This window comes from Pleuronectes platessa, chromosome 4, assembly GCF_947347685.1.
Source record: "Pleuronectes platessa chromosome 4, fPlePla1.1, whole genome shotgun sequence".
In the NCBI taxonomy this organism is placed as follows: domain Eukaryota; kingdom Metazoa; phylum Chordata; class Actinopteri; order Pleuronectiformes; family Pleuronectidae; genus Pleuronectes; species Pleuronectes platessa.
Genome location: NC_070629.1, coordinates 6,870,562 through 6,881,686, shown reverse-complemented (window position 1 = coordinate 6,881,686; position 11,125 = coordinate 6,870,562). Strand labels below are relative to the sequence as shown.

At 40.4% G+C, this 11,125-nt stretch overlaps 2 protein-coding genes across 2 annotated transcripts; one reads left to right on the top strand and one right to left on the bottom strand.

The window, feature by feature from the left end:
- Nucleotides 1–1,524: 1,524 nt before the first annotated feature.
- On the bottom strand, nt 1,525–5,445 carry ogfod2 (2-oxoglutarate and iron-dependent oxygenase domain containing 2). The gene is made up of 7 exons (XM_053420743.1): nt 5,202–5,445; nt 5,048–5,104; nt 4,114–4,224; nt 3,923–4,022; nt 2,964–3,088; nt 2,419–2,676; nt 1,525–2,262 (listed from the first exon to the last, which is right to left on the bottom strand). Exons 1-7 carry the CDS (start codon nt 5,334–5,336, stop codon nt 1,996–1,998), a joined length of 1,053 nt encoding a protein of 350 aa, XP_053276718.1. The 5' UTR covers nt 5,337–5,445; the 3' UTR covers nt 1,525–1,995.
- An 891-nt stretch (nt 5,446–6,336) lies between these two features.
- On the top strand, nt 6,337–10,569 carry zgc:113436 (uncharacterized protein LOC503528 homolog). Its single transcript, XM_053420893.1, has 8 exons — nt 6,337–6,686; nt 7,159–7,352; nt 7,433–7,544; nt 7,636–7,774; nt 8,312–8,366; nt 8,496–8,753; nt 8,829–8,945; nt 9,367–10,569. The coding sequence occupies exons 1-8, from the start codon at nt 6,518–6,520 to the stop codon at nt 9,622–9,624; spliced, it is 1,302 nt and encodes a 433-aa protein (XP_053276868.1). The 5' UTR covers nt 6,337–6,517; the 3' UTR covers nt 9,625–10,569.
- The last annotated feature ends 556 nt before the right edge of the window (nt 10,570–11,125 follow it).

Sequence of the window (11,125 nt, the reverse complement as noted above, 5' to 3'; positions counted from 1 at the left end):
TGCTGACCCTCAGGCAGCATCAGGTGGTGCAGACTGACAGCCGTGTGCATACTGACACCTGGACAGACAGAAATGATGGGACCGATGCAGTCCATGCAGTTGGACAATTTAAAGTAATGAATGCATCTTCATTTAAACTGGTGCATTTTTGACAGATTTAGATCTAAACACTATAAAGAAAACGGAATTTATTTATTTACTTGTTTGATGTAAATGGTATGTGTATAGGATAATCTACTATATTTGATGTGAAAATCTGTATCTTTAATATTACTAGCTATATATTATACTGTACTTTTATTGTAATTATTTTAAATTCAAGCTAGTCTTTACATTAGTAACATTACAAAACCTATTGTACAGCAATTGTATTTGTACATAGTTTGGGTTAGAGGCAGGGAACATGACACAACAATTTCAATAACAGAAGTATTGAACATGAAGTTACAAAGTCAACTATTGAAAGCCATGACTGCTACTGTATGTTAGCCTTGTTTCTGTGTGTGTTTGAATTTGCTGTATATCTGCCTCTGATCCCAGAGAACCACTTCTCCTCGTCCTTGTTTCCCTTCATTTCACTTTCCACATTGGCACATGGATCAAAAAGAAACAACCAAAGAGTCCTGATGTTCTCATGCTGCTATAAAGGATCATTATACTATGTGAGATATAGCATACGTGTTAATGTTTGTGGTTTTCCTCTCCAAGACTCTGTATGAAAACAGAATTATCTTCCAGCACAATACTCAACATAAGAAATGCACAAAGGATGGATATTCATGGCATAGATATAATTCATGCAATTAAAATGCTATTATTCCAAATTCTGTGTGCTGTCTTAAGTTCAATGTGGTGATTTGTATGCATTTAGTAGCAAAAGAGAGCAGGAGAAATGTGAGACTTGGAAATGTCCAAAGGTAAAAACAGCTCAGCAGAAATGTCAAGAGAGCTGATTGACTGCATTTCACAAAAACTGTCGAGTTGGGTAATAAGAAAACACAGGAATATAGACAGCCATTCCATGGCGGAAGATTCTTTAGGCAGACACATTTTTCTCTAGTGCTCCTATTGGTCAGAAATGCAATGAGGCGGCTGTGGCTGAGGGGTAGAGTGGTCGTCCTCCAACCTGAAGGTCGGCAGTTCGATCCCCAGTCTGACCCATCTGCATGCCGAAGTGTCCTTGGCCAAGATGCTGAACCCTGAATGCCCCCCCCCCCTAGAATATCAAAGTGCTGCGAATAGATGCACTGTATGAATGTGTGTGTGAATAGGTGAATGTAAAACTGTACTGTAAAGCGCTTTGAGTGGTCAAGACTAGAAAAGCGCTATATAAATACAAAACAATTTAACATTTAATTAATCCAAATTGCAACTCTAACCTCAGGTTACTTTACATAATAAGGACCCAAATTTGCTTTACAAAAAGTGGTTCAAAACATTTTAGATTTGGAAAAAGAGTAGTATCGGATCAGTACTCAGTTTGAGTAAAAACACCTGATTAAAAAAAAAAGGAAGAGACAAATCTGATCAGTGAAGTTTTAATCTTAAATTACACATAATTTTAATAATCTTTGACCCATAAAATCAGACCGTACATTAAATTACAAGGGATTTTTCTTCAAATATATTATTGGACTAATATTTGAGACTGTAAAGTCATAAATATAAATTCGACAAAATGGGACTTTAGATTCAAGCCATTAGCCCTGAATTGTATTACATTACAATTTTTTATAGTACAATTAATAAATATGAATCATTCCAATTTGGAATAAGGCTAACACCTGTAACCATAAATGGCTTTCTCCAGTCAGCCAGTATAGTCTTTGTAAACTTTACAACAAACACACACAGCATATTAGTCACTGTGTCACCAGACTGGCTGAACCTTTGGGAGGAGGCAGCATGGATACTGTCTGCTGCATTTTCATATTGTCAAATTTCAGAGCCTACGAACAGCGTCTTTAATGAAGGCGCCACGAGGAGCTGGATACGTTATGTCAGCACACAGGAAAGGTTCGGCAGGGGGTCTGAGTGTTTGGTGAACCCGTCAGCGAAGCCCTCTCCTTCCATCAGGCTGGGCTTCCTGTTGCACATGGGACACAGCTTGTTGCGTTCCTTTGACGCTCTCATCCAGAGGATGAGGTTCCATCGCTGGCCGGAGGAGATGGGCAGGGCACCGTGCATATGTTGGCCACGGTGGAGGAGGCCCTCGGTCACCCTGTGTTCAACCTCTGAACACTCCGTCTCACTTAAGGAAACCTGCAGGGGGCAGCAAATCCATGGCCAAAGCAAAACAAATTAAGCCATCTGCTGAGTCCCTCTGCCATTGTAGCTGTCATTTTTTTCTCTTACTATTTATGTGGTATGTCTGTTATTTATTATTTACTCTATATAAAAAAACAAAGATATACTCACCTGTCTCATGTCACCAAAATAAAGGTTTCCCTCAGTGAAGTCCTTCCCCAGGGAAACGTTGAGGGTGACCTCTGCGTTGTCATAGTGGTAGCTCAGGTCTAGGTCCTCATTCATGTCATATTTGACCACAAAGGCCTTGTGGCTGTCCAGACAGCGCCCCCCGCAGTCTGGGTACAGCAGGGAGGTGAGTGGATGTAGGTACTGCTCACGAAGAGGTGTGAAGAAGTTCTCGTCAAAGCCCAGTTCATTCAGGAGGATCTGGGGAGAGAAAATGAGAAGAATCCCATGTCTAAAAGAACCACTAGATGAGGAGTGGGTGATTTGATGATATACACTTTATGAAGAGAGAAAATATTAAAACATCTTAACCAGGACCTCAATAAAAACAACTTAATATTATGGTCTATCACTTATTTTTTTTTATAGCTAATTACTCTCTTATAGCCAATATTTTCTCTGATTTGCACAGAGCTTTTTGCACATTACAGAAAGCAGCACTATTAAACATGGAGGAGACTGACAAAATTTGGGAATTCATTTATTACCCCATAGTGGTTCATGGTGTTGGGTCGTCCTTTAGGTGCTGAAGACTGCTCAAAGTGCTCCAGCTCCTCCACCAGCTCCTCACAGAAGCTTTTCTCAAACACCTGGAAACGATACACCCTCGGAGCTAAAACAGAAAAACTGGAATAAATCAATGATGATCAAGGTTTCATTTTCATACCCAAATACATCATTGCTAAATCTGTGACAGGTATCCTCAAGTATTTATCAAATATGACACATACACCTTGATGATTAATTTCCTGTCTGGCCATCGCTGGGGGAAGTGATACATGTTGATATCTGAATTTCTGAACCCTTTCAGAAATATGACACGTTAAACTTTTATCTGACTCATGACATTGTCAGCTGACGATTTTTAGTTGCATGGGAACAAATATGAATTCCAACGGACTGAGGATCTGAAAAAGGAGCTAACTGTTATGTACAAAGCACATTTAGTCATTTAATCTGTTCACACGTCTCCTATGACCACTTGTGATCGTATCTCACTTCCCTGCTCTCCATGCCAATAAACCAAACAATGTTGTTTTTACCTTTCTGCCGATGTGTCTGGTGACAATGTGTGTGTGTGTGTGTGTGTGTGTGTGTGTGTGTGTGTGTGTGTGTGCGTGTGTGTGTGTGTGTCAGAGCGAGAGAGGAAGAGAGGAAGAGAAAGAGAGGAGCCAGGTTAGGGTGTTGAAGAAAGATTTTACCAATTTCATACAAGTATCTGTTATTATTTGGGGATCAGTGGGGATTTTATGGCCACATAGAAATCAATCTATGGACATACAAATATGCGTTATTGTGAAACTGTGGGTGGTCCTTCAAATGTGGCCCAAGGCACATTTACATTCACGCAAGAAAGTGAATTGTAGTGATGGGATCACTCAAGACGGAGGTTAATACCAGGTCTGATTGGGGTCAGAGAGGAAATGAAAAGCACGCTCTGACTCACCTGCCTCTCCATCCAACACGTCTAAGAGACCTTGTTCACTGGCACCGCTGCTTCGACAGTACTCGACAATCTGCTTGAACCTTCGAGTGAGGTAAGACTCCTGTGGAGAGGCAGAGTGCAGATGTGTCACAGCGAGGCGCTAATGACCCAATACAAATGCACATATGAGCAGAGAGTGACGCAGTAAGTACCCGCAGCTGGTAGACATGAGGATGGAGCGGCTGGTAAATGTCTTTTATGACAGCAGCTCTCTCGGCAGACACCACACTGAGACGCCTTCGCCGGTCGACTTCCTGTGAAATCTGAGCAGTCACAGACTTCAGCTACAGTCTAATACAGACGTATCATTTTAATTGGAGAAGATACAGACTAGAAGACAATTAGAACTTAATTATCTTGTTATATCAGGATGTCTCTTTTTGTGAAGGTCAAACAGGAAGAGTAAACACAATCAACATTCAGCTGAACACAACAGTGTAATCACAGTGACATTAAATTATGTTGAAATTAAATTAAATTATATTGTTAAATTAAATTGTTATCTTTAGTAAGAGTTATACCAATACTGATCAACTTTTGTGTAATTAAAGTAAAAAATAAATTGTTGATATTTGATGTTTGGGCAAGAAGTGATTCAAAAATATTAAAACAACAAATAATACTAGAATGGATTTTTGTTTGTGTGCACAGGCTTCAGGTCCTACAGTCACGTCAAAGTCGGACATTTCATAGTTTAAAAATCAACTTCACAGTGCTCGCTGGTGGACGGAGAAATTAAAAACCTTTTCACAGGGAAGAGAAACTTTAGAGACCTCAGACAGAGATAAATGTGAGGGAGCCTTGCCCCAGAAGTCTAATGGGTGTTACATGTAAAGCGTTAAATTAACAATATGATTTTTTTTTTTGCAACAATTCATTTTTTATTAAATGTTCTATCTATCAACAAATCCATTATCATTGTCAAGGTCTGTATGATCTACAATGATCTCAGTAACTCAACTCCATATCGTCTCAAAAGTATGAGTGGATGATTGAGTTTTAAAAACCTATTCACAGAACAAACAGATGTAGATTATGTTATTATTAATAATGCGCGCGCACGCACACACACAAACACACACCTACCTCTTTGAGCACGTCCGCAAACTGTTCGTCTGTGACGCAGCCAAGTCTCCTGAGCAGCTGTGGACAATATTTCATATAAAAACCAAACACGTAAACATAAAGCTCCTGTGTCTCCACGTGTTCCCTGTGAATAGTAAAGGTTTCCCACACTCACAGTCTGATAGTCCAGAGTGAACTGCTGCTCTGACACGAAGCGAACATGGAGTCTGAAGTCCTGCAGGAAGATCTGATCGGAGGTGAAACAGCTGCACACGTAAAAGTCACACTGACTGTCCGCCTCGTTTTTCATTTCTGCCCGATTCACAAGACTCAAACACACAGGAACACATGACAGTAAGATGACGACTTCTTCTTCCGTCAACAACAAAGCCAGCACTGCCTGTTCAAGCTCTCCAAAATAAAAGCGTCAACCCAAAATTTATCACATATGACAATCCCTCCAAAATGTCGTCAATACCAAAAGCTCAAATATAATTGTCACTCACCGAACTAATGCAGCAAACTACACACCCAGTGAGGTCATTGTGCTCACTCCCCTTAATTCTATTTATTCAATTTGTTTTATTTTTTACATTTTTGTAATGGCATTTAAAAAAAAACTATTGTTTGCTCTCAGTTTCATGTTGGAATAATTTATCATACTTTTTAAAACCCACTTTTTTGACATTAACAATTGTTTTCAGATTTGGGATTTGTTCTTAGGTAAGAACAGAATCTGTACACTCAAGAGCAGTATTTTGCACAATTGTTTATCTAGGAAATGATATCAAGAAAGCAATAGACAATAAAAAAAGGACAGCCAGTTTTTCGTGCATATTTTTACATTGGAAATTTTGTATTCAATTTTTAAGTGTCTCAGAGATTTTAAATACATGGGCATGTTGAAGAGGAGTAACCTTATTCACAAAAGCTGTCCCCCATCGCTTGGTTTTACACACGTGTGTTTACATATTAAATGTGTCACATGTTGCATGGTTTTACAACTTTTTAATAGCTTTTATAAGAAAAATAATTGGTAGATAGAGTTGACTGAGACGCAATATTGAGTAATTATTGCCCTGCAGTTTCAGAAAGGTCATGTTGTGACCTTTTATTTTGAAGATGCTCGAGGTAGTTGCCAACATCCTTTTGGTAACGGTCAGTTGTTTACTTCCTCCTAGTGGTCATAGCGTCTAATTAGAACAGTCTAGGTCTAATAAGACGGGCCGCCAGGAGGAACCACTCTGTACCACCGAGGGGCGCTAAAGCGAAACCAAACACACCGGTTTAATTCAGAATCAGAAGAAGAAGAAGGCGACAAACACACGCGCTGCATCTGCTTCATCCTGATGTGATTTTGTTGTGGATTATCTGAGTTCGTTAGCCGCAGCTAGCACAGCAGCACAGTATGCGGCGTTGCATTAGCCTCGTCTGTGTCCACTGACGTGTGTGTCTCCGTGCTTTGTACCGACGTGAGACGCGCGAGCCGTAATGTTAAACGTGGAGTCGCTGCAAGTTGCTGAGGAGGAGGTGGTGGAGTCCAGCTCCAACAAACTCGGGGACATTTACACTTTTGTGGCCAAAGGCTTCTTTCCTCAGGCGATGACTCCCATACGAAGGAAGAACCTCAAAAGATACGCACAGAAGTTTGTCATTGACGGTAAGGGTCGTTGCTGTGGAGCTCCTCTTTTCACCATCTACGAGCCTCCATTCAAAAATTCATCAAAATAAAGCCGCCCTAATAGTACGGAAGTGTGGATCATCCAGGACATAACACGAGATCTGTCGTGAATCTATATGAGAGTTGTGTTAATTCGGCTGACCCACTCAGTGTCCACCTGAAACCAGCTTCTATATCAGGCACATTTCAACTTGCAAAACTGGCTCTTGATGCTTGCTAAGTTTTTCTGCTATGGAGAATAATCTTCTGACTACATTTTGAAAGTGCGCATTTCCCGCAGATCGGAGGTTTAGTGTGGATAAAGTGTATTTGCTGAAAGAAGTATGGTCTAATGTTCTCTCTGTACACCAGACGTGTTGCATATCTGTGTTTTGAAAGTAAAGACCCCTGCAAAGGCTTGTCAATCAATGTCAAGTGTCTAACTCGTCCTCCCTTCATGTCTTCGTCCAAGAGGGCAAGCTCTACTATGTGGGACCCAAGAAAGAAGAGAAGCGGGAGGTGGTGATTGAGGCAGAGAGGAAGAGGCAGATTTTCCTCGACTGCCACTTCAATGACATCGGCCATCACCTTGGCCAGAAGAAGACCGTCCACAGGATCCAGAGCAAGTACTACTGGCTGGGAATCATAAAGGATGTGGTGGACTGGGTACTTAAATCTTTATGTGACTCACTAAGCACCATACTGATACAATCACCTCTACATTAATGGTCTTCTGCCTGTTTCAGATTAAAGTGTGTGACACCTGTCAGCACACAGAGAGGAATAAAAACCTGTCACGGACTGTTCGACCGATCAAAGTGGACGCACCGTGGGAAATTGTTGGGATTGACATCTTAGGTTTTTACCTCGATGAAATGCTCACGTAACATTTTCCTTCTCTTTTAATTTCTCTCCATCTCTTGATGCCTGTTTTCTCTTCTCTCCTCAGGACCTTTCCCTGAGACCCAGCAAGGCAACACTAACATTATAGTCCTCATCGATTACCTCAGTAAATGGCCAGAAGCGTTTCCAGTCAAAAAGACGGATGTGTTCTCTTTTGCAAGATGCATCTCTAGCTGTATATACAGGTAAAAACAGCCAACAACATCTCTAACAGTCACTGAGGTCGAAACATCGGTTTGATATCAATAATCTGATCAAATCTCATGAAACTGATTTATTAAATTTAAAACTGCCTCTATTTCTTATTTTGTGCTGTAAATCTGCATCACACAAAGGCCATTGGAATTACTTCTAGTCCAATCCTCAAAATGAAAATATATTATATCCTGAAACATATATTTGTTTGTTTCATGTTATGCTAATGCCCTTGGCCTATTCTTCTTTTTCCTGTTTTATATTTACAAAAATTAGGAAAAAAGAAAGAGAACACGCACTAACAAAAGACAGAAAATGAATTGCTTATACATACTACTACGTACTACTTCACTCTTTCTCTAGATAACAGGCTACTTTCTAAGTTTCATACATAAACAGCCAACTCAATCTTCGCACATCAACCATATTACATATATATTCAACAAACTCAATATCTATTTATCTCTAACGAGACTGAACATTATGCAGTTCACAATAACCACAATTACGGTTCTCTCTTCAATCAGGTTTGGGGCCCCTAAAACTGTAGTGTGTACGCAGAACGTTGACTTCTGTGATGAGGTGAGATGTGAGTCGCAGACTTATTTTAATATATACAGCAGAATGAACTGGTAACAGGTTGTAGCAGTGTTGTTGGTCAGTTTTTGCCAGTGCAGATATAGTACAGATGTTTGTTATTTTTCCCTACAGGTGGCTAAGCTGCTGTGCGACAGATGGAGCATCGTGCAGAAGGTTTCTCCTTTGGATCAGTCTCAGCTCAACCCGCTCCATGACTGCACGAGTGTGTTACTGAAGGAAGCTGTCCTGCAGATGGTAACAGAGAAGCAGGGCGAGTGGGACGACTTCCTCGACCCTGTGCTGTTTTTGTTCAGGACGTCCACAAACCCTACGACCAAGTTCACCCCGTACTCGCTCATGTTCAACAGGAAAGCTAATTTACCTAATGAGGTGAGACTAGGAAAGATCCCGTTCTAACTGTGTGTTTTGGTGTTTGTTTATTAAATGTCGTTTCCTTTCCTCCAGACGACACTAAGCCTGGTGAATTATGACGATCTAGAGCAGGATGTGTATTCCTCAAAGGAAAAGGCCTCTACATACATGACAATAATGCAGGAGCAGCAGAACTCCGTTAAGCAGCTGGTAAGTACTACCCCTGTGTAAGTGAGTGTGTGTGTGTTTGTATACAAGTAAACTCAACAACACATTACTAGATTTTCAACATACTTGGAGGGGATACTACTTCTCCGCAAGTTTAATTTTGGAGCTGATCGGTTGAAGGTTTAAAAAAAACATTTTCTCTGCAGATAAGATAAGAAATAACTTTATTTGTCCTACTATGGTGATATTTACCATGTTATAGCAGGAAAAAAAGAACATGTGAAATACACAGTAAAGGTAGGAAATAAGTATAACAAATATACAATACTAACATAAGGAGCTTTAAAAAAAATTACATATGTACAATGTGAACAAAATGTATACAATGTAACAGTAAATGTTGGGCGAGAGAGACCTTCTACACTGGTTTTGATCAGACAATTATTTTGTGTTTCACCCCCAGGTTGTATCCAATATGAATGTAGCCTACAAACAAGAGAAGAAGAAGAAGGCTAAGCGCAGAGTACCCAGCATGCCCTCAATGACTTTTAAGATCGCAGATCCTCTGTTTGGTGCAGGAGACTCGCCCTCACCAAAAAAACTGAAAGAGAGTATATATTTGTCTTTCCCTGTGGAGACGGTGCTGGCCACCGAGCAAAGCAGCTCAGAGGACATTAAGGCAGAGTTGGCGTATCACCTGACTGAGTCTGATGTCCACTGAGATGCATGGTTTGAAAAGAAGACGCATTGTCAGAGCACGGATTCAAGTCGTGAGCTGCCTGAAGACGTGGGTAATCCAGAGAAGTGTGATGATTAGTGCAACCATTGCTCAGTCACTTGAGCTGCTTTCAGACATGCACTGGACTCTTCAGTACCTCTGTATTTTCTCCATAGGGGCTGCATGTGTGAACACAAATGTGAGAGTGAGAGGCTCCGCAGTTCCTGCAGACTTCTCCTCCTGGCCTTATAGTATAAAGTATGTAGGAAGTCAGGAGAATCCCATTTGAGAACGAAGCCGGGGATCTCCCACTGGATTCACCACGAGCGAGTGGGGATTTGTTGATGCTTCTAACTATCTAAATATCTCCTAGTGAACAAGCGGTGTCATACACGGAGAAGACACCAGCGAAGATGTCAACAGAGTTTGTGGGGATAAGAGCCGACATCGGTGTCTGTGTGTAGTAAAGAAAATCACGGGATCTCTGCAGCAGAGTTAATGTCACTTCTTGCCTCTGCCATCAGCTGCTACACCTCTCGCCTGAGTAATGCGTAGAGCTTGATGCTGTTGTGAATGCGGATGTGCAAAGAACCTCCCGCTGTGTTGTACCCAATGCTCTGGTCTTTACCTGCAGGTCATGTCTGGTTGATGTTTCACATGTAGATGAACTGTGCACATGGAAACAGATCCAGCAGAAATGGCAGCAATCATTGATCCCAAAACAAACGTTTTTCCTATGAAAATAATGTTAATTTATTGTTTTTTAATTTGTTGTACAGTTTATTTTTAAGCTGCAATACTTTACAATAAAGTTATTGTTTTATTTGTCAAGCCTTGTCGTATGGTAATTACATGATAAGGAAAGAGAAATTGCTTTTGATCAATTGTTAGTCTTATTACTGTTTAGATCCTGGCTGCAAAGGTTCCAGAAAAGACACAATAACCACAAGATCTAACGAATTATTTGCCTACTTTTAAATCATTAGCTTATTCAGAAAGAGGCATTTTCAATAATGAGAATCCAAATAAAATTGCATGTATTTCGTTTGTGTCCCACGGTAAATTTTTTTAGATGGAAACCGCTTCCTACTGCTGCTGCTGGAGTCAAAGCTGTTGAGTAGTGAAAGTTCAACTGTGAAACCAAAACAATGGGTTGAAAGGCCTCACCACAACACAGAGGATGAATAGAGGTGTGAGTTCATACTCTGTGGGCAAAGGACCACTTTAAAATATCACATTTCAATATGATCAAATATTATTTACCCCTGCTTTAACAAAGGTTAGTGTTTAGACTTGTATGTCTGCTTTAGACATTCTACACATATAAATAAATGTATCCGTCTATTACTCCTGTAGGAAATTTCCCTTTATTTTAGGTTGAAAAATTAGCTGAAGAGTTATGAACATTGAGAGCTTTTCACTGTTCTTTAATCAGTTTAGCTTTGTGCTGTTTAAGTGGAACTGGAGACAATTTGACCTGTTTGAAATTAAATATTCCCGGTGG